Genomic DNA, 26,174 nt, shown 5'->3' with positions numbered 1-26,174 from the left:
TGGGTGTCCAGAGGCAACGAGAGTCTCTGAAATGTATCTGAGAAGCTCAGACTTTTTGAACCTAAAGCCTGTAGTGACGGCTTTGGGAAACGATTGGATGTTACTGGAATGTGCACTGACAGTTCAAAGGAAGGCAGAGCTGAGTGTAGCAGACAGGGATTTGTTGTGGAAAGTTGTATGCTGCGTAACAATTTCAGCACGTTGTTGCTGCACGTGGCCTCTGTAACACTAATGGCCTTTTCAGAAAATGTGGTTTAAGCTGTGCTTGGGGCTGTCTTCATATCTATCAAACTGGCGTGCCAACATACTGCCAATGACAATGCTACATGCGGAAGAGGAGCAGGTATATTGCTAAGCATGTTCAACATTTTAGAGTAGCATTTGAGCAAATATGCTAATTTGTATTAAACACAAAGTATGCAGTATGCCATTTCAAATACAGCCTTAGTCATAAACCAAACGGTGGGCCGACTGCTTTTTAAACCAGAAAGACAGATGATAGTGCTAGATGAATGTCAGAGGATCGCCAAAAGTTATCAATATAAATCTTCAGTGAAACATGAATGTCTGCAGAAAAGGTCATGCCATCCATCAGGTAGTTGTAGATCAGTCTGGACCAAAGGGATGGACCAACACTCAAGTAATGATGTTATAAGCCTCTAAAGGAAAGGTAGGAATATGTCATTTCATTTTAGAAGCCTAAGATGTCTACTTGGATATTACATTTCTTCAGGAGTAAAAATATAAATTATGTAAAAAATAAACACATGGATTTAATTATTTTGAGAATATTTCACTTTTTTAAATCAGGTCTTTCAGTAGCATCTACTTCTGTAAAATGTATTTCCAATGGCTGCCCACTGCAAAAAGGATGTTAGATTGTACTTTCTGCAGAGACCCACATGTTGTGATGGGAATAGAAAACTCCAGTGTCTCAGATGTGGTCCATGAGCACCCACTCACCGTTCACTGTGAGGATATGACCAACCATCAGGGCTCTGATGTAATGGTTTCAATTTTGACTTCTATTCAGAGTTACTGCCAGGAGAAAATACTTCCCCTTGTCTTTTCCTACACCCTGTGAAAATAACATGTCTCAAAATGATTTTCATCTCAAGAATACTAGCAGAGACTTACAATTGTGGCTCTGTTAGCGCCCATTCAGTTGTGCACTTAGTCATATAACAGAACTTGTGAGAAATGTATTTACTCTCCAAGAGATATTTGGTTTCAATAGGTCTCATCCAGAATTGCGAGTCTTTAACTTACCTCTCCCCAGTTTCACATTCTCATGTTAAAGAGCAATGTTACAAAGCTTCAATTTTTGTGAAAAAGACTACCAGACAAACCTTGATACAGCACGTGTCTTGAAGATACTTCCAGAATTCTCAAAAAATAATGGATTAGATATCACAGAATGAAATTGGGTAAAAGGTTTTGAAGAGTCTTATTATGGAAGAACCTAATAATTATTAAATTACCTTCTGGGTGGCAAATGTTCCCTTTAACAAACAACTGTAGGAGAAGGGAGCCTTATTTGTGCCAAACCACAAAGAATAAACATTCCCCTTTCTGTTTTACTTCAAACACAGCATCTGTACACATTGTACTTTCTCTGCTTTCTGCATTGAGCCATGTAAACTGCTTATTTAATTCTTGCTTCTGTATTATTTTACTGGCCACAGATGACCAGAGTGGGAAAGTGTCAGGATAATTCCTAATCCTAATATGTTTCCAGGTTACTGAGTGAATCTGTACTGTCAACAAATGAGGGAATGCTCTGTGAAAGAGCAAAGGGAAGCAATTATGGTATCCATCCTCATCCCACCTTCAGGGGATAAAGCAGCCATTGTAGTACGGGATCAGGACTTCCTCAGTCCATGTGGTCCTCACTAGGAGTCACACAGGCCTGATGGGAGATAAGACACAGGCCTATTAGGAGAAATATTATACCTTGAAATGTTCTTTTTACTGTTTTGTATGTACTGCTTCTTTGTAGAAGTTAGAAAACCCATAACTGCACAAGCTTTCTTTCATCTGAGGCTGATGATAAAAGGCTTTATGTGCACTGCTGCAAAGTAATCCCCTGATAACATAGTGTTATTTGACTGCAGCCAATAATAATAACAACCTGACAGTATCTATTTAAAATATGACAGTTAGTCTTTATCAGAAGAGTCAAATCACCTTTTTCTGTTTCTGCTGGCCACCCTTGATAATGTAAATGAGTATTTCTATTCATGCCACCCTTTTGTGTTCTCAAGTCCGATGTCCAGAAGAAAAACTAAATGTCGTATAGTCAACTTGTGAGTTTATAAATGTCAGAAAAAGCTTCCTACGGGTATTATATGGATGACATTTCCAATGCAATGAAAGCTCAACCCACTGCCCTTGTAAAAAAAAAGAACGCTTGGAAACACCAAGGATTTGAATGTCAGCACATATATATATATATATATATATATATATATATATATATATATATATATATATATAGATCTTTCCACCAAAAGTGTTTCAGAATGTGATTATTAAGAGCTCATGTAAGGGCACAATGAATGAGTTGATTTACTTTGGTTTATACGTGTACATGTAGGAAATAACACCAGTGTGGGGAAAGATTAGACATTTTATGACAAATGTATAAAACAAGGTTTAACTGAACATTTACATGTGATTCATCACTTTGTTTGACTCAAAGTAATTGATATTTTTTAGTTTTCTGTTAAAATATATTTTTAGGTCGTTGTACAGTATGTTTTGGATGTCTTATGAAAACTTTGGGAATACCATCTTAATCTGCAAATATGAGCTGGAAAATAAAGTAGGTTTATTTCATGCTGAGAATCTGTTTTTTTGCCAAGTAGGATTTGACATACAAGGGTTTTGTTGTGGTGTACAGCGGTGCATACATTAACACTGTCTTCTCTCTGCACTCACTAAACATGCTCCACAGAAGCATATCTCTGTCTCTGTTTTTCTCCCGCTCTGTCCAGACTAAAATATAATTTTTCTTCATTGCAGAGCAGTACTTTTCCAAAATGATCTCTAGAGTCTGTTAATATTGAATTCCGTCAAGATCCGGCCAGTATTAATGGAGCTTTTTTAAAACTATGATGTCCTGTAGGCTGGCCAGGTGATGGTTGAGGTGCTGGCTGCCAGTAAAGTAGGACACCGGTTAGTCACTTCTATTTCATCTCAATGTTGTGAATAAATGGGTGCTGCTGTTTGAATCACTTCCCAATGCCCCATTTTAAGAAATCTTTTTCTGAGCTTAATGAACGGGCAATGTGTGAAAACACAGGTAAAAACACACTATTGTGTGCCCTAATTCATATTTCATATTCATAAAAAACACAGGACAGCTATTAAGATAAGAGAGATAAGAGTGTTGTGCCAGAGTAACAAAGACACAATAATAATAAAAGTAACAATTGTAAAAATAAAACTACACTAACAGTGCCGTACAAATATCAAATAAGAAACATAGATGATCAAATGATGATTGTAAAAAACTGTACAGTGATGAGCAGTCACCTATATAGTGCAAAACATAGTGGCTGATCATTTGCAAGTTATTATTGCACATTATTATTAATATTGCACATGATTTAAGCAGAAATTGTTTGGAATGATGATAATAATTGTGGCCAGAATGTAACAAAGATGTGACACTCAGGTAAGAAATCTCCCGAAAAATAATTGAGCTTGAAGCAGTCTGTAAGGAAGGTAATTGAAGGAGAAAAAGAGGTGATACAAATCAATGTGACAATGAATGATTAGAAGACTCTGATCCTCTTTACGCACCGTTTGGAAACGAAGTGGAGATGAAGGGGTGGGGCACAACCTGAAGGTTTTTGGTTCGTCTGGACATTTCATTGAGGGGAGAAAAAAAGAAACGTTCTGGGTGGGGCTTGGTCCGAGGAAAGAGAGGGAATGGAGAGTGAAAACAGGGTGATGTGTGTGCTGTGAATTCAAAACTGGGTGGGTCTACACTGTTTCACATTTCCCCAAAACTCCCTGCGCGTTAAAGTACTTACAGGTAACGTTCACAGCATTGTTTTTTACTTTGTTAAGTTATTGTTTGTGTACAAGACGTTGTAGAACGGTCTTACGTATGGTGTGTGTGTTTTTGTCGCTGTGTAGAAAAAGTTAACTATAGATTTTCTTTGAAGAATGGTGCGGATGTGACTGAGCTCAAAAAAGTTTTGTAAAGAACAAGCAACTTCAACTCTGTAGATGAATGCAACGTATCAGTCAAAAGTGTTTATAAAGTGTGTAAAAGTTAGAGGTGTGTTTATTTTTGGTTTTCTGTCGTCGTATTCTCGCGCTCTTTTCAAAGTTGTTGACTTGGACCTGTGTGTGTGCGTGTGCGTGTGCGTGTGCGTGTGCGTGTGCGTGTGCGTGTGCGTGTGCGTGTGTGTGTGTGTGTGTGTGTGTGTGTGTGTGGCACCTATTTGGGAATGCCCTCAGTCTAAACAAATGCGCCTTTCTTATCGACGGAACAGACTAAAGCAGTTAAGAAAGTCGTTAAACAAACGGATAAGTGTTTCTTTTGGAGGTTAAAAATGACAGGCAACATACATGCGCTGTTATTCAAGAAATACATAAAATATGTAAAACTAGTGGTTGTAAAGTGTGTGGCAGCAGATGTGCGTTTTTCAAAAATGTGTCCTGGGGCGAGTTTGGGCTTGCATGCAGCGTCTCTCTCTCTGTCCGTTTTTTTTCGTTTTGTGACGTTACAGTTTTAATGTGACAGCTGTGAATGGTTGCTTCCTCACAAGCCTTTCTTATATAAGTCTGTGCTTGGAAAATACATAATGATGTGCATCCTTCCTTTTTTCCGAAGTTATCAGTTTTCAGAAGGCCACGATGTTGATGCTAGCAGGAATCGTTCTTCTGCACATTACCACTATCATCCTGCTGCTGGTGGCCGCCATTGATAATGTAAGTGGATTAGTTTTATCTTTTGTTTTCTCATTTAACACACTCACAGTGCTCAGAGGAAGAACAGGAGGCTGATAATGGGCTAATAAATTCCCACCAAATGGCTCTTTCCAGTGCTGGAATGTAACTGAGTACATTTACCCAAGTAGGCCTTCTGCAATTAAATACATTTCAAGGTAATTGTATTTTAAATATCCTTTGTATTTTATGGTATTTTATACCTCGATTTAACTACATTTAAGAGGGAAGTATTGTAGTTTGATATCTCCACTACATTACTCCTCCCATTCCTGTCCAGTGAAAACCACGTATCAGAGGTGTTGCTTTTGAGTGTTTTTTATAAACAGAAGGATTCTCCCAATTTCTCCTTAAAAAAATTGTTTTTATCAAATTAAATTCTTAAAAAACCTTTGCATCAGCTGAAATTGCTCTGTTGTAAGTGATACAATCTTACAGGGTTACAAATATATGAAGATCTTGTAGAATATGAGGTGTTGCTGTAATTGAAACCGACCAAGAGGGTATAAATGAGTTTAAATGAGCAGAACTACAAACTTCTACAGCCATAAAATACAACATTAATGCAGCAGTGATATTAATCAAAAGACGGAAAAAGGAAATTGTACTTCTCATTGAGTCTTTAGTTTTTATACTTTTTGTAAATGCGGCTGATACTTACTTTTACTTGAGTAAGATTTTAAAAGTAGGAATTTTAGTTTTTAGTAAATTATTTGTACAGTTTCACATTAGCGCTTGAGTAAAGGACTTTAATACTTCTTCCACCACTGGCTCTTGCACAATTTTTCAAACTCCCAACATTATACAGTATATACATTTATGGAGGCAAAGGGCTGCACGTGTGTCATTAAACCACTTGGAAATACCCAGAAGTCAAATGTCAAAATATGTTTTTGGTATTTTGCCACACACAGTGTTGCAAAACATACAGACAGACTTTCACCAGCCAACTCAATAAGAGCGGGAGGGGTCACTGAACAGGAAAATAATGAAATGACAAAATGCTCAAACAAAGTATTTCTTTACATACGTGGTGCAACCAGTGTATGTGTCTTCCTATTATGTATTCATTCTTACCCTCCTGTGTGTCTTCAGGCCTGGTGGGTCACTAACACAGTGTCGGCTGACTTGTGGGGCAGGTGGGAGTTGGCAAACTCTGCATGGCATTACACCAACCTGAAAGACTATCCAGAGGGTAAAGTTCATATGTTGACTTGATCTGAAAGGAGATTCAATGTTTCAAGCTGTAGAAACAGAAAGAATGCTGATTAGAAAATGTGTATCTTCTACATCTACAGTATGTAAATATGTTTTCTTTAACTATTATATGAATGTTAATGAGCAGACCAGTTATAGTGCTGAATGATGCAACATTTACACTGTGCTAGCCTCTGTCTTGTTGTGAGTCCTTCACTGACTGTGTTTTGTCTTCCCGTTGTTGCAGAGTATCTCCAGGCGGTGCAGGCCACCACAGTGCTGGCCTGTATCTTTGCCATCCTGGCCTTGTTTGTGTTTGTAGCTCAGCTGTTCACCCTGCCCAAAGGCCAGAGGTTTACCTTCTCCGGCATTTTACAGCTAATCTCCTGTAAGTAACCCCGAGGTCAAAAGTCTAAACGGCAGCTGAATTTTTTTTTTATTTGCTTTTAGCTGAGATTTGTTTATTTCTATGGAGGATGTTTGCCAAATGCTTGACTTTTTAGACATGTATTTCTCTGACAATATCAATAACTTAATTTAATAGGACATGACTGACCGTACAACATATTGAAATTCATTCACTTTCTCTTCAAGGACATTAAGAATATCAGCATGTATAGTGGTAAAACAGACATGGATGCAGATACAGATCCACATACAGAACATTGACTTGTTATCCGTAGAATCTCAGGCCTTAGTGGCATAGCCGCAACAATTAATCGTTTAAGTAATTTATCTTGCAAATATGGCATAAAATGCGGTTTTACTTAAAATCTTTGGGTTTCAGACTCACAAAACCAAACATTTAAACACATAACCTTAGATTTTGAGAAACCTTGATTAGCATTTTTCACATTTTATTGTCCAAAATATAGATTTGGAAAATAATCAGCAGTCTAATCAATAAAGAAAAGAATGGTTGGTTGTAGCCAGAAATTTGATTGAAAGTCGGTGCGGTTGAGATTGTATTGTCATCATGTCTTGATTATTTTCTCAAACTTCCGCCTTCCGATCTTAAATATAAAACTGAGATGGTACTTTCAGGAAATTTGAAGGTGCCAGAAACCAAAATAATTTATTTTGAGATGCAGAGATTTGCACAACAAGTGAAAGTTCAAAAATCTGTAAATATATATTTTTTATAAAAGTAGTTGATAATGTCTGCATCTAACAAATTATTTATTGATATCTCACAAAAGAAAAAAAATATATATTGTAAGGACTGGGACAAGAAAGGCTTTCCTCCTTACTGATTGTCGGCAACTTTAAAGTATTTCAAACTGAATGGTGAGAAAAAATCACATTCATACCACTGAATTATGGATATCACATTAAGATTTCATGCTTTGACTGTTTTCTGTAGAATTCAACATATGCATGGTTAAAAGAGCTTTGAACTACACTAATCTGTATGTCACAGTATAATAAAGTAAAAAGGGTTAATGATGGATTATATTTGACACTGCTGCTAGTACATAAAAATACTTGAAGTGTAAAAGTAATGGACTTTGAACATGTTTCTAATGACTATCTTTGGGAAATTAGAAAAGTGAAACTGCCATGTTTCTCATTTGGTTGTAATTGCACTGAAACTGTCCTTGTTCATGTGTGTTATCTCATAATGGGAAAAATAATGACTTCTTAATAGCCTGTCGGGTGTTTGACAATACTCTGCTTCTCTCCTGCAGGCCTGTGTATAATGATAGCAGCCTCAATCTACACGGCCGAGCTTCACCCCAACGAGACGGAGGGGGGGTTCGGACACTCATACGTCCTGGCCTGGATCTCTTTTGTCCTCACTTTTATCCTAGCCATCACCTACCTCATCCTGCGGAAGAAGAGCGAGTAAGAGGATGAAAGGAAGGAGGGCAGGCCAGAGATCCTGTTCTCAGTTTGAGTTTGGGAAATGAAAGAAAATGATTTATTTAAAAAAAATTGGAGGAAAAAACGTAAGATCTTTGATCTACATCTGCAGCTAAGAAAATAGGAGGGAAGGGGGGGTTTATGTCCAATTGCTTACAAGAGCCATTTGTTTAGATTTTTTTTTAATGGAAATAGAAGTCATGCTTGCATTACATGAAGGGCTGAACTTGACGATATTACTTCAGATTTCTATTTGATGAAAGGGCAATATTTCACTGAGTAGAGCAGTGCAGTGCGACACAAGGGATGGTGCAACCTTTAAAAGTGCTTATTTCATAACAGTGTAACCATAACATAATTCATAAATCAATGTTCTTTTATAAAGTAGTTACACACACATTTGGAGAACTGTCCATGTTAGTAATGTAAAAGAGTAGTTTGAACTCTGGAGAAAGATGGTCTTTATGCAGAGAGGATGGATGCCATTCTGACTAAGATAAAGATTGGAAACAGTTAGCCAACTACCAAGTGTGAAATGTACAATTGTTGGTTTTAGGACTGACATCAACTTGACTGTTCGTTTGGTAAAGCGCTCATCAAAAAAACAAGAAGCTAGACAGCGTTAGAGGTGCTGGTTTGTGGATTTGGTTACCGTTTGACTAGTTTCCATTTGCACACTTTTGCTAACATACAGTAATAAGACAGGTGTCAAATATTTTCATCCAACTCTCTGCAAGAGAGGAAGAGAATAGCTTACCAGAGCACACACTATTTGTTAAAGCAAGCAAAGGACCTTTTAAGATTTAGCAGTAGAAAGTACTTATCATCCAGAGACTGAAAAGATCCTGTATCTGTGAAGGTATGGCAGGTGGGAGAAGCTACAGGATTCCTGTCTAACAATCAGGAAAGACGAGCCTTAATACACAGTACAAGTTTAATCATGTATCCTTATTTTACAACTGATGAAGTATAGTGTATCTTTTTGTTTTATGTACATTGTAACCATTATATTTTTGTAACATTTTGTATTGAGTGTTTTTGGTTGATTTTGTGTCTGTGGTTGGCTGCTATCATAAGAAAGGTACATGCAATTTGTACAAGTGAACGAGGGATGGAGGACAATGGTGTTTCATTTCACCATCATTCAAAACTATGCAATAGGTTTGTGTGTTTGTAATTACATTGGAATTTAAGCCATATCATTTATTAATAAAACATCATAACACAAAGCCTTCATGTTTCATTTTAACTGCTATTAATGCAAAAAAGTCACTGTTACATAATAAATATGGATCAATTCAGTAGCCATAACTCACAAGACACAATATTATATTAAAATTAATTTAAACTAACTGAAATTAGCATCCTAAATAAAAACACTTTTTGAAAATGCTATTTGATTTTCACAGACTGCTTAATAAGGTCAAAAGTTTCGCATTGCAATCATTTCTGCAAGTTACAACATTGAGGTTTTGAAAGCAAATCTTCCTCAGGTCTTACAACAGACCCAGTCAGAAACAGGAATGTTCCGTTATATAAAGTATCGCTCCCAGAGGAAGTGAGTAAAACCTTGACTGCACTAAATGCCTTGGCCAGACGGCGTGATGCGCTCCTGAACCACCAGATGGAGAAGATGGTTCTGCTCAGCACTCAGAAAGGGCCTGAGGAGAAGAAAACACATAATGAATATGGAAAATTAAGATTGAGAAGCAATAAAAACGCTGCTCAATCCCCCATCACATGATGGAACTTTTCTGAATGCTCACCATAGCTCAGTCTGAAGAGACTTGAGGGACTCTGTGTCTTTCTCCTGACACGCCATCTGCAAAACAGATTCACTGTTATGCACTGCACAAATAAAACCATAACTGCAAAATCAGATGACCTTGAAAATTCCCAGGATTTTGTCAAAACACATTTTTAATATTTTTCAATACTGTGCATAGAGTCTGTTGTGAATAAACATCAATTGGAACCTGGAATATTTTATAATTGCGTCATATTGAAAGACACATCAAAGTCTGAACACTGAAATTGAATGCTGCAAATAGAAAATGATAATTTCATTGTCAGAGGAAGGCAAACTTGAGCACAATCCTCTCTGTCGTGACTGATTTTCCTGTATGAGGCCGGAAGGATCAGGAAATCCTGTGAACCGTCCCAAGAATGTGAATGATGAAACTCACCACCACAGACTGCAGGAGCAGGAAAACATTCTCAGGCAGGAAGGTCACTGGAGGAGAGGAAAAGAGCCACGTTTACACCACTTCAAATACATGGCACTCAATAAAAGACAATGGTTAGAAATCACACCCTGTTGCTCTAATATCTTGAATGAATAGTGCACTGCATTCACCTTGGCTGTGAGGGTCGAAGGACTCCCACGCGTACCTCTCCAGGGTCTGGGCATGTTCTGGTAACAGCTTCTGAGGCGGAGGCTGGACAGGAAGACAGTAATGTTGGACCGTTAAAGTGTTTCTGCACCAGTAAATACAAATGCAACAAATAGCAATTTTCTAAAATTCAGATTTGCCGTTACCACTATAAATCGACAAACATTTTTATACCCAACATGTACATGTTTGGAAAATGTTAATGTATTTGTACTGTATTTATAATAAAACATAGAAAGGTAGACAAACAAGTTCTCCTGAAAACCTTGATGTTAAGATGTTTCCTACTCCACTCATTTTAGGCTTGCAGGTGTTACAAATTATAATATAATTATTGAAATATAAAAAAAATCAACAAGCTTACCTCAAGCAACATCAGCAGCAGTACTCTGGAGACCTCACATTTTGCCACAATGTCCAAAAAAGCACCTTTTTTCAAGGAAAATTAAGATACAGAAGAGAAATGTATTCATTTTCTTATCAGATCCAGCTTAATTAAAACGTTCTTAGCGCTACATTTGTTCTGATGACATTGAAGCCTACATTTAACCTGTGTCATTGGCAACCCATTTATTTACGATTATTTTATGCAGGTAGAGCCTAAGATTATTATTTTGTATATAAATTCAGAGCCTCACCAACGGGGGTGCTGATGCCTGGAAGCTGCAGTCCTCTCTCCTGGCACGTCAGCTGCATCTCTGTGAACACTGACAGAGCACCGTCGTAGTCACCTGCAAAACACAAGAGACATGAAGGCTCAAACAGCAGAGAATCAAGAAAAATCTCACATAAAACACACATCAACTACATATCAGAAGACAAACTGAACTCACGTGTTAGTATTTTACACGTAGCCATTTCTCCCATTGACAGCAGCGCTTCAATGGGCGTCTGTGTCTGCAGCTCTGCAGCCCTCTGGTAATGAACGATAGCCTCCCCGGGTCTGTTCATCTCCTGTTGAAACCACAGAGGGGGAGAGGTTAACAGGTCAGTTTAACAACAGTATATACAGTTACAATCAAAGCAAAGATAATTGATCGTTTTTACATCTCTGATCCAAAGTTTTACCTTCAGTGCGTTGCCCAGTTCTAGACTCAGGCTGGCTGCCATCACAGGCTGGTTCATCTCAATGTGCACCTGTAACCCATTCATACGTCAGCATTATCTTACAGTCTCTATGTATAGAAATGTGGAAACAATACAGGAATGTACTTTGTAATTTATTCTGCAAACCATAGATATGTAGTCCACGAGAATTGAATACAGTATATACAACTGTACTCTATGAATACCACATTATCCACATCAAATGTAAAACGAATTGAATTAATACTGTTCAAAGATTCTCTCCCCACCTCCCTCTTGTTGTTTTTTGAGTGTAAATATTTTGTAAACAAAATGCTAAATAAACAAAGCTGGAATCCAAAATGTTCTATAGATATACAATTTTGTTATCGTGAATTATTGCAATAATAAATGTGTTGTGACAAAATGATACCAAGGCAGCCTTACTTCAAACATTACAAAAATAGGAATCACCTTTATGGCAAAACTGTAGCAGTTGAGAGCAGCCTGGAGATGCTCGTCGAAGCCCGGGGCCTGCAGCGCCCGGTTCTCCTTCTCAGACGTGAGGAACAGGCGGGCAGCGTCGGTGAGGGCCAGCGCCTCTCCAGGAGCGTTAAAGAGAGTCTGCTCACACCTGCAGTGAGAAGTTCAGGATGGGTAACAACAACAGATGAACATGACACCCATATGTGACTGTTTTACATTCTATACCAAAGCCATGCACATTTAGAAGTCTACTCTTCTGGGCCAGCTTTACACAAAATATGGAGCTTGGCTTGAGGGATTTGATCCCTTGCTGCAACAGGAAATATAATGTAAGCCACTGTTGGGTGATGCGATCTAGATTAGAGTCAATAGTGTCTCAAAGATGTTGGATGTTGTTGATGTCAGAGTGTGTTTAGGGAAGTAGACCTATTCAACACCAAACTGGGAAAACCCATGCTTTATGGGCCTTGCTTTGTGAAAGAGGTCCCATGCAGAAAATGGCCAAACTGTTGCTAATGTAAAGTAGGAACCAGGCGATTATGTAACATTATGTATGCTGTACCATAAACTTTTCTCTCGATAACAACTGGGTGGACAACACTAAAATCCTCTGCAATACACAATGAACACATACGTTGGGCTTTAGAATGTATCTTTTATTCTGTTAACACTGACCTGGTTTAGGTCAATATGGTGCAACATTTATGAGTTTACACTTGTCCACTCACCGAGCCATGGCCAGGTTACAGAAAGCCGCATACTGAAGGCAGTCCTGCTGCTTCAGCTCCTTTGCTAACTGACCTGAACACAAGTGAAAACAGGGAAATGCAAATTGAGAAGAAACTGATGATATATATTATAGATGATATGAAGGAGAATAAGGAGAAGGCCGGTGTTGGTGTCACGTCGTGCGTAATGAACGCATATTGTAATGTTGACACACAGTGTAAAGGTAGCGTGGGGTTGTTCAGAGATACTGTCACTTACCAAACTGCTCACTCGCCTCCGCTACATTGGGTTTCCGGAGAAAACGTCTGCGACAAGGAAACAACAGCCTTTCAATTTTCTAAATATTACACTAAGCAAGCTCTACCAAATAGACTTAATCTAATATCAGTGATGCAAACACAGGTATGGTGAAAAAAGAGAGAACTATTCGAAGCAGAAAGAAACAGCGTAATATACCATCTGACAAAGGCCTGCGCTATAATGCTTCAATGAACTGTTCTTTATAATATACTCAGATCAATAGAGACAGAGATGTTAAGTTATAAATCAAGGGTTTTTATTATTATTTACAGCAGGGGTGGGGAACCTTTTTCCTTTACATTTTTACAACATCCTCAGAGGGCCGTACAAATGATTGAACTCAACCTCTGCTTAAAAAAAAACTAAAATCACAGCTCATTCATTTTGCCTTTCTTTCATTCTGTGCAAAGAACAACCAGATATCTTACCATGACTCGCGCATGCATGTGCACAGTGTGGCATGACCACCAAAACAGAAAGATATGGACACAAGATGTGTGCAAATTTATTTAGTATCCTATCCATGTGAACATGATTTAAGTAGGGGGTGGACCTTGTAGAAGTTGTCGATACTTCTTAATACATGCATGTGTGTATGTACAAGGAATACACAATGCATAGGCAAGTGGTGGCTTTATTTATGACCACAGCATGAACAGTGAACATGTACGTTGCATGCCGACTAACAACTGAATGCCTATTATCTTAACACGTCACCGGGTGGCGCACCATCTACGGCGGCCTGCAAAGGACAAACTTAATCATATGAGAATGATCTACAGACCTAACCTCCTCTAGGAGGGTCCGGGGGCATGCTCCCCCAGGAAGATTTTTTTTAAAATATTGAAGTTAAAAGCATCAATCTTGTGCACTTTGAGAGCAACATGAAGAGATCTATGGATACATCTTTCAACACCCATTTGAAACAGAACTGGAAGCAGATTTTTCTTTTTGGATATTTTACAAGTCACTCCCCTTTTAAACTCTATTCTTGTTATTTTTAACAACTTTTTTGTTACAGTCATAAAGTATTTTATACCTGTTTTTCATTGAGTTTCTAATGTCTCATTAATAACTATAATGATCATATCAAGGTGTGCCTTAACCTCACTGAGCTGAGGTTATTTGAGCCTCTCAGGAGAGAGCTCTCTTCCACCTGGTTGGAGAAAAGCTCTTTAAATTCGTTAGCATAGCTAGCTAACCAGATGCTAATAACAACAGATCGCCACTGGGCTTACAACTAAGGACAGCCACGCAAACACTGCGGCATGTGTACGGTTCCTTATAGGTACTGCAATATTTGAAGAGTTGGAGCGGCGTTCCGGTGCTCTCCGTCTGCACTCTAGTTTAGACTCCTTTCAGACGAGACATAACCACGTTACGCTCGTGTTGTGTTCAAGGAACCTGTCTTTGGCCAGGAAAAACCGGCACTCGTTCGTTTAATTATTTTGCGATCTAGATTTCTTCTTCTTTTTTGAAGTGAGAAGTTGTCCGTCCGTCCGTCCGACTGACTGACTGACGGACGGACTCCCCCCCCCCCAAAAACGAAAACGAAAACTCTTCGGTTCTCCACGAATTACACAAGTCACCCAAATCGGCGTTAAAAAAGCGGCAGGCGCCGAAAAGCGACTAATTTGCATCACTGTAATATTTGAGGTGCTTAACATTTGAATGAATGATGATAGTAGGGTTAGCTAGCACGGATGTAACTATTAGCTGTCGAATAACGCCATAATTCATCAGTTACTATTATTCATGAACTAAGCACTTAACACATATTGACATGATATCTGCATTAAAACTACAATCATGCACACAAAGGTATGTTAAATAGCGTCATGTGACGTTAGCCTAACATAGCTTTTAAGCGCGAGCTGTTTAATCTGCAGCGTTATTGTCTCGTAACGTTAGGCTATTCCTAATATTATGTCATCTATCCATATGAAATGATGAAACTCAAAGCCTTACTTCTTTAGTTTATTTGACACAGCACGGTATCTCGCCAGAAAATCGCCCTCTGCAGCCATGATTAACCCAGAAAAACACAACAAACCGAACCAGGAAGTGCAGCTGAATGGAGCGTTGCCACTGGCTCGTAGAATCGACACCTAACAATGTGATTGGTCCGCATAGCCCATATCAAAGAATGAAATGCCACAATTTTAATCAGAAAACTTTATTCCAGCCTCAGTTTACAGATAAAATACAATACACTACTTGGAATAAAATACATAAAAAGCATGTTTAAAAAGAAATTGCATGGATTAAAAAGAAATAACTTAACTCTACCTAATATACTTATCCTTATGAACAGTATATAATCATTATAAACCCAAAATGATTTGAGTCATTAGTCTTGAAAATACATTCATAAATTAGACTTCTGAAAACACGTAGCTTGTAGATTACTCCTCATTCAGCCACAACACATTTAAATAAGAAGATACATTGCAAGAATCAGACTCTGTAGTACACGTCTGTAGTACATTTCTGCAGTGAGACATTTATGCAATTTTTTTAATTGTGCTCCAGTGCATTTGAAAGAGAAACATATTATAACATGATAATTTAATTTCAAACATTTGCACTCACTCTGGCCCTGATGGTCAAACACAAAGCAACAATTCACATTTATGATTCAAAAATTCTCATAGACACACTCAAATGTGCCTTCATTCTGGTCTTGTGGGGTTTGTGGCATCTGTGGAGAAAGTACAAGACATGTGATCAACTACAACAAAAGCTTGGTTATCTTTTATAACAGTAAAAGTGACGAAGCACCTGCAGTCCACACTGACCTTTTCTTGCGGTTCCTTTTTCTTGGGTTTAGCTTTTCTTGGGTTTGGCTCTTTCTTAGCAGCTGAGTGGTCCAGCACATCATAAATGGACCTGGGTCGAGTCTCTAGACTCTGAAAGAAGTTTTATAATACATTGTCAACAAATGTGAAAAAATTAACATGAATGCAGTGAAGACGGTCGACAGAAAGGTATTGTGTTATAGTTGAATTCAAATGAAAAGCGTCTGTCTCTATTCTCTTGAGAAACAACGTTCTTACTGCATAGAAAGACGTAGAAGGAGCTGTTATTGCATCCATGTTGTCTTCCTCCACCTCTCTCTGCTGCATTTCTTCTCTGTTCTGCTTTCGTTTTCTGCCGCTGTCGCCACGTTCTTTCTACAAAAAGGTAATTTTATGCATCATTAGAAAAATGAATATCAAAACTGGATTACATGCAAATTAGACTAAAGCACATGATTCAGTTTTTGTTATGGCAGTTACCTCTTTAGGTTTGTGTTATGTGAATGGAGTAAATTCAATGCTTGAATATAATAATTTGCACAAAATAATCTGGTTTTATAGGACAGACCTGCCTTTGGACTTGAGCTATGAAAATACCAGTCACAGGATGAGGTAACAATGAGGTTTTTATAAAGGACTCAACTTCATCTGGAGCTTTAAAAACTAAACGACAAAACTGCCTGTCACACACAGCAATATTCTCACATTGCTAAACGTTGTTTCTTACCCCATGTCCTCTGAAGACATACACTGAGCCGACCACACTGAAAACCAGCAGCACAGCCGTGAAGACGGCGACCACGATGATCCCTGGGTTATCCATAAAGACCTGATGCCTGTAGCCCTCATCTGGAAAAACACCATTTAACATTTGATGTCAGTATGTGAAGCAATGTTTCATTAATTGGCTGATTTGGGCTTTTTTGTATGTAAACTGAAAACTTTATTTCAGCATCAGTACTAGTCTGCTTGTGGCTTAGTACTTTCCAACCTGAAGGGTCCCAACACAAATGTCAATGGTCACTTAAGGCAGTGGTTCCCAACCTGGGGGGCGCGGCCCCCTTGGGGGGGGGGCGCCAAAGTTCGCAGGGGGGGAACCAGGCCTCAGATGATTTGAGGCCAAATATCATATTTAGACTTTCTTTTTTTTGTACCTTTTTTTTTTACATATAATTGTAAGGCAATACATGATTTTCACTAAAAGCCTTGTAATTACATTAAAATTAAAATATAAACAATAATTGATTAATTAATTTTAATAAAAATGTGTTAGTAGCTAATAAAGGCATAAAAAGACAGACATTTATAATTTTTTCTTTAATAGAAATGTTTCTTCTGCCCGTAAAGTGTCCAAACCATGCCGGTTTCAGTTGGATTATTTGTCACAGTTGCTCCGATCAGATCGGTCTCCTCCATTTTGTAGATTATTTACGACTTTTGAATCCACATAAACACATAGGCAAAATCCGGCTTACTTTGAGCATGTGTTTTAAACAGTTTAATCCCTTTGTGAATTGTTTCCACTTCTGCCGTCCTTTAATTTCTTCATACAGCGGGAATTCAAATGAATTAATCCTGAGTCTAATACCCATCAAAGTCACTCCAATAGTGCTCCTTAATTACGCTTTCGTCCTCCTTTAACGAAATACTTCACATTCATCCAGTTTGTGACAGTAGTTGGAGCATTTTTTTGACTTTTTTACTTTAATTACCGCTTTTGCACCCCCCCCCACACCCCTTGTGTGTGTGTGTGTGTGTGTGTGTGTGTGTGTGTGTGTGTGTGTGTGTGTGTGTGTGTGTGTGTGTGTGTGTGTGTGTGTGTGTGTGTGTGTGTGTATGTGTGTGTGTCGGGAGGGGGGGGCGCAACTTCCAACAGGAGTCATTTGGGGGGGCTCTTGGGAATAAAGGTTGGGAACCCCTGACTTAAGGAATAACATAAACATTATTTATTCTGTCCCACAAAAACAAATCTGTTCATTTAGAAAATATGAAATTGAGTTTTTCTTGTAAAATATACAAAAAAGGTTTTGAGGGGCTCTAAATATCCACATCAAAACGCATGTCCACTCAATGGGAAAAAAACGAATCCAACAATATTACATTTGTTGGAAGCTAGCTTTAGCAAACATTGTGAAAAGAAAAGTTCTCTAGCAAAGCCAAGCAGAACTCTGTTTATGCCTCAATCTGTTGACACTGGCATGTATCCATCTGATAAAGACTGCACTTCCTGTCCCACTACTACATCACCTTTTCTTCACTACACATTTATGCTAATTTAATCTAAATCACTGTTTTCATCTGGTCAGTCTTGAAATTGATAGTCATTTTGAATCCTATGCTATCCTAGTGCTTTGAAACTGAAAATGAAGAGGATCAGTATCAAATCTGGTATTAACGCAAATCTTAACTCCTATAAAAAAATCTATATAAATTACATTTTTCATTCACATTCTCTTCTTTTAGTACTCACCTCTCAGACGAAGAAACCAAATCACTTTGGCTGTTTTATATTGGCAGCTGTATTCTCCTGAAATGCTCAGGGTTTCCAGCTTCACTTCTTTGCTGATCTTCTGTGCCAGGTTATTCTCAGGGATTTCAGAATCATATATCTCGTTTTGGAGCGGGTTGGAGCATGTGAGGGAGTCACGGCTTTGGTTTGCTGGCATCGTCAACCAACAGATAATGCGGAGATCTTCGCCTTTTATTCCCACAAACACTGAGCGGTCCATGCTGAGTTCTTTCAGGAGACATGACATAGAGTACAAAGAGGAAATGTAATCGTTTAATCAGGTAGTGGTTGAACAAAATATCTATTATTAAACAAAAGCACCAACATGCTTTGGTTTGAGTTTCATAAATGTGATGATTTTCAGTTTTTATCTCTTTTGTTTCATTAGAGACTAAGTCTTTTGTCGTCTTGGCTGGACAAAATAAGTAATCTGAACACTTCACCCTGTTTTTTTTAATAAAAAATTACACATTTATAGATGAAACGATAACAATAAAAACTAGACATAAGATTGATAATAAGAATAATCATTACTTTTTACTTGATTTGAAGCTTAAGAAACACATATCTTAACTTATTTGGCAGCAAACAATAAAATAGATACGTTAGTAATTTACAAAGGTTCAATTTCAGTCAGAGAATAGTTTGAATGGCTTACCTGGTGTGCCCATTCCTGTGCATTCAGAAAGGAATGAACAGACAAATATCCAGGTCCACAAGAAAGAAAGATGCCAAACTTGTTGAGCTCCCATGTTCTTATCTTTGGGTTTTTGTAGAGATGTTTATAGTCTTCTATGTTGAGGTTGTTCCACAAATCTATTGAGTGTTTCAGTTTGTCCAAACTGCAGCGTTGGGTTTCCTGTTTCTGGCAAAACCACTTCCTCAATTTGTTCAGTTTTTTCTGTTATCATTGCTGACACAACAAAGCCGAAATGAAAAGAGCATTAACAACTCTGTTTCATACAAGAGACATTTAACATTAAAGCTTGAAATCAATGCACAGCATAATGTTACATCCACATCATTATACAATATAATATTACGACTTGCTTTGTATTGTGTTGAATGGGATTATTTCTTGTTGCAGTTCTTCTGTGACATCAGCTCCTGGAAAAGCGAAGTGCAATGTTGGCCTTCCACCACAATGAGACAGTGTTGTTTGGGAAATAAAGGTGAGCCATGAGCCCAAACCATTATCATGTGTGTGTGTGTGTGTGTGTGTGTGTGTGTGTGTGTGTGTGTCTGTGTGTGTGTGTGTGTGTGTGTGTGTGTGTGTGTGTGTGTGTGTGTGTGTGTGTGTGTGTGTGTGTAATAATTATGTTGTTTGTTGTTTGTGGAATAATTTATTGAAAAATTAATCTGAACTTTTCGATCTGTTACGATTATAAACTGAAGCAATATAAAAATGACTCCCATTAACTGAGTTTTAAATATCATTATATCCGGTCATAGTCCGGTATTTACCTGCTAACGGAAACTCTGCTACACAATTCTTCTTCTTAATATTATTGAAACATGACCGGTAAGTTTCAAATTTGTCCGGACATTTGACCTGTGTGTGTGTGTGTGTGTGTGTGTGTGTGTGTGTGTGTGCGTGCGTGCGTGCGTGCGTGCGTGCGTGCGTGCGTGCGTGCGTGTCTGTGTGTGTGTGTGTGTGTGTGTGTGTGTGTGTGTGTGTGTGTGTGTGTGTGTGTGTGTGTGTGTGTGTGTGTGTGTGTGTGCGTGTGTGTGTGTGTGTGTGAGAGGAATTCAGCTGAAGGTGACAAACTGCCTGTTGTTAATGTGAACCATGTGGCGGCTGGTGGGGACTTCTTCACAGCAGTAACTCTCGGAGGCTGCCAGGAGAGGCGTTTACATGTGGAACTGCAGTGGTAATCATTATATTTAAACTCTGTTTGTTTGTCTGTTTTTCTCACCCCAACTACCCCATTTATGCCTCTGTCTTTCTTCACTCGTAACTAGATCTTATTACCATTTTCATTCTTGGCTGCATTAGTGGCCAACTCTGACCTCACCACAGCCGCAGCATGAAAACAGACACAGAGGGCTGGAATAACATCTGGATGCCAGTCAATAGAGAATCATTTGTTCCATTTCATATCCTGTCTGCTGCACGCCGATCTCCTCTCTTTCTTGGGGCTTATAAAAGATAATTTAAGCAAAACAAACATCTATGCACCTGCAGATCTTAAAACAAAACATATTTACATATCAAAGACTGTGAGTGTTGCATTGGAAAGAACATTTGATATTATTGTACATTAAATGTCTGATATTCCCTGATGTCTACATGGTGGTAAATAAATAGGAACGTTACCATACACTCTGCAGTTTTGAGAAGCTGTTTATTATTTTCTGACACAGTATACTTGGATCCACCATAATTCAGAGGGAAAGTTTTACTTTTTATGTTTATTTTGCAACATAGTTTCTTATAGGTTAAACTCCAAATGATATAGTATTTTAAAAGAAATGCCACCTAAACTTGCCATAACTTCAAATGTCTTGTTTGTCCAACCAAACGTTGAAACTTAAAAATAGTTTTAAAATGTCTTGTAAATACTTCTGTTTTTCTAGTTATATAATATTTTTGTAATGTGTACCAGCTACCTAAGGGATATAATTATGCTTCTTACAGTAAGAAGCCCTTCTCAGATACACTGTATATTATATTTCGATAATTGCCAATGATTTAAGCAGCATTTTATTGCTGGAGCTGATGGAAGAGGAGCTGGACGACAGGAAGCAGAGAATAGATGGAACAGATCTATAACTCGAATTTGAGGAGAAACTGGATCCTGCAGCGGCGTGAGATCACAGCTTGGACACATATACCTGTCTGTTTCACAGAGGGCTGACGAGAAAAGAGAAAACGAGGTCAATTATGAGACTTATCTGAAAGAAGAGGAAGTGCCACACATCTGGCAGCAGCTGGTGTCTAAGTTTCAGAGAGTAGGAGTTGTGCGTGTGTAGCAGTTTAAAGAAAAGACAGCTCTCTGCAAATGAGGAGTTTTTAACCTGTGCGTTGGACCTGCCACACTTTACTTATTACATCACAGCTGGGAGGCGAGGGGGGAAAGAGCCGGGGTGGAAATAGGCGAGAGAGAGAAAGACAAGGGAAGAAATAAGAAGAAAAGACCGGAGTGGAGAGGCGACAGAAGCATATGATATTCAAAATACTTTGGAGAAGGACTTCCTGCTGAGAGTTGAAGCATCATCCTCATTTCAAAGTCGTGAGTATCTGCTCATTTGCTCTCCAGCTTGTGATGCTTTACAAGTGAACTGTTAGTTTGCAAAGTTACGATTTTTCAGCACACCACATTCATCATAGTGAAGGAACACTGTTATCGGCTTGATTTTCAGTTATGTGTTTGTCCAGATGTGAAAAGTGAGATTATAGCCTGGCTCATTTTCACAGCGACTTTCATCAGCCCCCAAATTCATATTCTCTGAAAACATTTATAATACCTCAACCATGAGTCATCAGCTTATTATTGTCCAGTGTGATTCAAAGACTGTCATATGGATGCAATCCTGCTTTCCTTTTTTATTTTTATCTTTTCTGGGTCGCATGAGGAGGTCGATCTCCTCTCTTGTTTTTCCTTTCACACACCTGGAGTTGTTGATTGGAGTAAAAACACTCTCTTTGTTGTTCAGATCAGACTGTTCATCCTCTAATAGACGCACAGGACTGACTGTCAGGATTAAAGGACTTTAGAGTAAGTGCAATCTTTTCAGGGATTTCTTTGTTATTTGTTAAAAGCACAGGGTATTTGTAATTGATTTGTGGATGGTTTTGAATGTTTAAATAAATAAAGACACCTAGCTGTACAAGTTGAGGGAGAAGTATCAAACCCTTTTTCTTAAAAGAGTATACCACAGTGCCAAATATGCTATGAAGGTAGTTTGTAGAAGTAAGCAGCAAAAACTATGAATTATGAAAATGTGTTAGGTAATTATTTGTTCAAATATTCTGTTAATGTTGTATATTCATTAGCTTCAAGAAAGCGAAACAAAACATGCCTTTAGCCATCAAATGCATGCCATTTCATAAACTGACCATATGTGTTTCCCATTTTATATGTTAAATCTTAATCAAAATAATTAAAGTCAACAATGCGGTCAGAAAAAAATATATGAAAGATAAAAAGTATAAAGTAGCATAAAATGAAAAAGGAGAAGTACTTGCAAATATGGCTTGCCCCCAAAATAATTGCCACAAAAGGTTTCTTAATGTATTATTTTATTTTGTTGCAATTTGTTGGGGGGGTAATGTGTTTTTTTCTCCATATATGCAGCTGCCTTTTATTCTATTATGTCACTCTCCACCACGGGTTACAATGTGTGTGCATATCTGCATGCCGCTGATATTTTTCTGGCTGTATAGCACATGTAGTGTGTCTGCGTTTCATCACTTCTATTATTTATTTCTGTGTGTGTTTTGTATTAGAAGAAAAAAAAGACATGTCAAGAAGTGTATCTGTTCAACAGACGACCTATAGGTTTGTTTTTCTCTCTTTCTTATCAAAGGGGGAAGTTTCTCATCATGGCCCCTCCCTCTGTGTTGATGCTGCTCATGGTGGTTGCTGTGGTAACTGGGGCCCGTGCAGCCAGCGAGGAGAACGAACTGGATTATGGGTACTGGAACTACAGAGAGGGCGGTAAATCACGAGCCTCGTTTGATTACCTCACATTGTAGTGATACAAGGCCTGTATATTCATTGAAGATGTGAATTATGAAAATGTTGGGGTATTTGGATCTTTAAATGATTTCTCAGCACATGTGCCTATAATACTCATGATTCAGCCATGCTGTTTGGACTGTAAATTGAAGCCGGATGATGGTGTGATGGTTTGGTTCCAGCCGACAGTGTGAATGTGGCCTCAGTGCGCAGTGTGACCAGAGTTTTGGACGCATGGGGAAAACGCATCTTCCGTGAGATCAAGACTCTTCTGCACTCTCAGCCCAGCACACTGCTGCCAGACTACTCCAGGTAACTCCAGGTCAAACACACACAATGTGACACTTTCGGCCTCTAGGGGTCACTTAATGAAAAAATTAAGCAAAGTAGTTGGTGCTGTTGTAAAGGAGAGTGGGATCATGGGAGTCTTCTCCCTCATTACTGTCATTGCTGTTTATTTCCACTTCATTGTATATTCTTCAGGGAAGATTCAGGACCCCGTGATTTAAACCAGTAAAAACACTGAATAAATCAGTTTCACAAGGGAGCTGCAAATGTTTGCTCAGCTGGTTTATCTAATAGGCCTATCTAAAGATCAAGGCATTCAATGACTAAAATCCTTCATCTCAGTTAAAGTATAATGGCTAAAGAAGACCGATATCCAGAAAGTAGCACTTTGGTGCGATTCAAGAGACTGGCATTGTGTTGGCCACTCATTTGCGTGATTTTGAGAAAAAATGTGCGTGATGTTGAGATGCCCCTGGAAACTCCTAATAAACGGAAAAGTAATGACAAATGTAGAAACACATTTTACTGAGCTTTTTACATAATATAAAAAGAAAAAGTTTAAAAACAAGTCGCCATGTTAGGTCAGTAGTCCAATCAGGTGCCAAGTGTCACACTCATTAAGCATCCTATGAAAAGCAGTTTGACCCCTTGAGTCCAAAAACTGCCTTCGAAGACGTCGCCTACCATTAGCTATAACATCCACACACTGTGCGTTAGTAGGCTATGTGTTTCTTAGAGGAGTTGCTTTGGAAGGCCTTAACGGTGGGACTGTGAATTTTTCAGATGGATAAACTACTATGAAAATAGCTAGTCTGGTTTCTCCATACCCTAGTTTAAACACTCACTCAGCCAGGCTAATGTTATGAGTGATACTGAAGAAAATAATCAGAGTTAGTAATGTATTGTAATGCTTTGATAATCCTCCCAAGATATTATAATCACCCACCCTGTCACGACGGTATGAAGATATTTAAGTATAATATATCATATCACACCTCCCCTGTTCGTCCTGTAGGGTGCGCCCTCTGTCCGAGTCCGTCAACGACCTGTTCAGAGAAGTCTCCCTACTGCGCAGGCGCATTACAGAGCTCTCGAATCGCCTAGCAACCCTGGAACCGTTCCTCCGTCGCCACGGCTACCGGGAGGAGGGGGAGGAGAGGGCGCGAGGCGAGCGGGCCCATGCTCCTCAGATCCTGAGAGAAGAGGTCGCGAGCCTGGCCCAGTACACCGCGAGGACCCCACCGAGGGGGAGTCGGGTGGTGAGCAGGAGACGGGTGAGAGTGAAGAGCGGGGGAGTGAAGCTGATCCAGAGAGAGATAGACACACTGACACACTGAGAACTCCTGCATATATATAATATACTTAGATCTTTTTTATATTCAATACGACACAAACATAACATATTCACTGCTTGTCTTATAAGATCATACTTTTTTTTTCTGGTTTGCATTTGTCAATAAATAACTGCAGCCTATATTGATTGGCACACTGACACAGAGAACAACTCCTGCATATATTATATAGTATAGATTATTTTATATAAAATACTATATATGAATTTAACATAACTGCTTGTCCTATGAGATCATAATTATTCTGGTTTGTATTAGTCAATAAATAACTTTTTTTATGATTCTAACTATTTCATTGCCCAGCTCTGAATGTCAGATTGAGTGTCAGATTTGATCTCAAAAGGAAGATATTCATTTATGGAAACACATGAAACGATTACACCCTTGTAAAGGGCTGCGTTAAAAAAAATTTGCATGGTCAATTATGGTAACTTTTGTGATTATGGAAATTCAAATATAGAAAATATTTTTAAAATACAGTTTTTACCGGAAGTCGCCAAAAACTGCCTAGCAAAAAGCATTTTCGGCAACAGGCTAAATTAACAACAGAACTCACCTTATTCCTGTTGTTACCTGTTCAGGTACACATTTTGGCTTTTGTCGCGATTCAAACACCATGGAAAAGTTTGGTTTCGTTTTGAACCGAACATCGGAATTAACGCCATACATTATATAATAATGCACTAAAGTTAGAAGAGACGCTTAAAATCTGTGAGAATTTTGTTATTTTATATTTACCGCCATCTTGTCTGTAAGGGTGTAAAGTACCAGCCTTTCCTCCTACAAAAAACGACCATATAGGCCGATTGTTCAAGACCTTATTACGACCCAGAGACATGTTTTAAAGTGTAAGTTATTTCTTCCACGACCACTAGAGGTACTCTAGTAGTCGTGTAAGAAATGCTTGATTGCAAACGCTCCGGAGGGACGTTTATTCACAAATAACCATCTCTGGAAAATCCTAAATTGTGGAATAGTTTGGCCATTAAAATGCTTTTTGATTCGATTTCTAGCGAGAAGTGTATACTGCACTCTAAAGGCCCTTACACACCAGGCCGAAATCGGCCGTTTTCGTTAGACCAACGACGAAGCGTGCCCTGTCGCCCAAACTCAATTTGGTGTGACCCGCACCGTCAGCCGTGACACGCCTTATTTGGCCTTTCATGGCCGATGCATGGCCGATTCAACATGTTGAATCGGCCATGCGTCGGGTCGGGCCAAATAAATCACTCTGATTGGCTGTTCAGCTAGCGAATCTGTGCATGAGAAGCGAAACGGAAGTGAGGGACGTAAACAAACGCTTTCAGAAGGCACAAAGAATGTCTTCCACAAGCAACACTCCAATGGCTGATAGCTCCAGTACCGCACAAGACATGTTTTCGATGGACGAGAGTGAAAATGGAACGCACACGCTATTTGTTGTTTGTTTATATCACGGAGTCTGTTCTTCTTGTCTGTCTTCCGGTTGTTGCCTCTTTTGAATGACGAATACACACTACCGCTGCCTGCTGGTAAGGAGAGTTATTGCCACTCACGCATGCGCAGTT

General features: G+C 38.7%; 4 protein-coding genes across 6 annotated transcripts; 2 read left to right on the top strand and 2 right to left on the bottom strand.

The window, feature by feature from the left end:
- Positions 1–3,892: 3,892 nt before the first annotated feature.
- Positions 3,893–9,254, top strand: LOC307035185 (epithelial membrane protein 1). Of its 2 annotated transcripts, none has more exons than XM_079674248.1 (5): positions 3,893–4,042; positions 4,857–4,947; positions 6,061–6,160; positions 6,410–6,550; positions 7,851–9,254. In XM_079674248.1, the coding sequence occupies exons 2-5, from the start codon at positions 4,873–4,875 to the stop codon at positions 8,009–8,011; spliced, it is 477 nt and encodes a 158-aa protein (XP_079530374.1). In that variant the 5' UTR covers positions 3,893–4,042; positions 4,857–4,872; the 3' UTR covers positions 8,012–9,254. The 2 variants fall into 2 exon arrangements, with proteins under 2 accessions (XP_079530374.1, XP_079530375.1); XM_079674249.1 differs by having other exon boundaries at positions 3,923–4,042; positions 4,850–4,947.
- f8a (coagulation factor VIII associated) lies at positions 8,946–15,092 on the bottom strand. Its single transcript, XM_079674236.1, has 12 exons — positions 14,967–15,092; positions 12,957–13,003; positions 12,698–12,770; positions 11,958–12,117; positions 11,487–11,555; positions 11,252–11,372; positions 11,057–11,149; positions 10,783–10,847; positions 10,382–10,463; positions 10,212–10,258; positions 9,792–9,847; positions 8,946–9,686 (listed from the first exon to the last, which is right to left on the bottom strand). The coding sequence occupies exons 1-12, from the start codon at positions 15,023–15,025 to the stop codon at positions 9,605–9,607; spliced, it is 954 nt and encodes a 317-aa protein (XP_079530362.1). The 5' UTR covers positions 15,026–15,092; the 3' UTR covers positions 8,946–9,604.
- Positions 15,093–15,166: 74 nt separating this feature from the next.
- nfam1 (NFAT activating protein with ITAM motif 1) lies at positions 15,167–19,197 on the bottom strand. The gene is made up of 6 exons (XM_079670238.1): positions 18,964–19,197; positions 18,267–18,533; positions 16,524–16,645; positions 16,055–16,171; positions 15,797–15,907; positions 15,167–15,699 (listed from the first exon to the last, which is right to left on the bottom strand). The coding sequence occupies exons 1-6, from the start codon at positions 19,055–19,057 to the stop codon at positions 15,637–15,639; spliced, it is 774 nt and encodes a 257-aa protein (XP_079526364.1). The 5' UTR covers positions 19,058–19,197; the 3' UTR covers positions 15,167–15,636.
- A 1,847-nt stretch (positions 19,198–21,044) lies between these two features.
- LOC307018112 (uncharacterized protein) lies at positions 21,045–24,908 on the top strand. 2 transcript variants are annotated; one of them, XM_079648199.1, is made up of 5 exons: positions 21,051–21,538; positions 21,963–22,024; positions 22,836–22,966; positions 23,170–23,299; positions 24,291–24,908. In XM_079648199.1, exons 3-5 carry the CDS (start codon positions 22,852–22,854, stop codon positions 24,610–24,612), a joined length of 567 nt encoding a protein of 188 aa, XP_079504325.1. In that variant the 5' UTR covers positions 21,051–21,538; positions 21,963–22,024; positions 22,836–22,851; the 3' UTR covers positions 24,613–24,908. The 2 variants fall into 2 exon arrangements, with proteins under 2 accessions (XP_079504326.1, XP_079504325.1); XM_079648200.1 differs by lacking the exon at positions 21,963–22,024 and having other exon boundaries at positions 21,045–21,538.
- The last annotated feature ends 1,266 nt before the right edge of the window (positions 24,909–26,174 follow it).

This window comes from Notothenia rossii (assembly GCF_949606895.1).
Source record: "Notothenia rossii genome assembly, chromosome: 1".
Classification (NCBI taxonomy): Eukaryota; Metazoa; Chordata; class Actinopteri; order Perciformes; family Nototheniidae; genus Notothenia; species Notothenia rossii.
The sequence above is the reverse complement of the archived record's forward strand: the minus strand, read 5'-3'. Positions and strand labels throughout refer to the sequence as shown.

Coding starts and splice junctions, on each gene's coding strand:
- LOC307035185 (XM_079674248.1), top strand. CDS start 4,873: ATGTTGATGCTAGCAGGAATCGTTCTTCTGCACATTACCACTATCATC. Junction 6,161..6,409: donor CCTGAAAGACTATCCAGAGG/GTAAAGTTCATA, acceptor CCGTTGTTGCAG/AGTATCTCCAGGCGGTGCAG. Junction 6,551..7,850: donor CATTTTACAGCTAATCTCCT/GTAAGTAACCCC, acceptor TCTCTCCTGCAG/GCCTGTGTATAATGATAGCA.
- f8a (XM_079674236.1), bottom strand. CDS start 15,025: ATGGCTGCAGAGGGCGATTTTCTGGCGAGATACCGTGCTGTGTCAAAT. Junction 12,771..12,956: donor GGAGGCGAGTGAGCAGTTTG/GTAAGTGACAGT, acceptor ACTTGTGTTCAG/GTCAGTTAGCAAAGGAGCTG. Junction 11,556..11,957: donor GCTACAGTTTTGCCATAAAG/GTGATTCCTATT, acceptor AATGGGTTACAG/GTGCACATTGAGATGAACCA.
- nfam1 (XM_079670238.1), bottom strand. CDS start 19,057: ATGGGAGCTCAACAAGTTTGGCATCTTTCTTTCTTGTGGACCTGGATA. Junction 15,908..16,054: donor CTTCTACGTCTTTCTATGCA/GTAAGAACGTTG, acceptor AACTTCTTTCAG/AGTCTAGAGACTCGACCCAG. Junction 15,700..15,796: donor AAAAGGAACCGCAAGAAAAG/GTCAGTGTGGAC, acceptor CTTTCTCCACAG/ATGCCACAAACCCCACAAGA.
- LOC307018112 (XM_079648200.1), top strand. CDS start 22,852: ATGGCCCCTCCCTCTGTGTTGATGCTGCTCATGGTGGTTGCTGTGGTA. Junction 22,967..23,169: donor CTGGAACTACAGAGAGGGCG/GTAAATCACGAG, acceptor GTTTGGTTCCAG/CCGACAGTGTGAATGTGGCC. Junction 23,300..24,290: donor CTGCTGCCAGACTACTCCAG/GTAACTCCAGGT, acceptor TTCGTCCTGTAG/GGTGCGCCCTCTGTCCGAGT.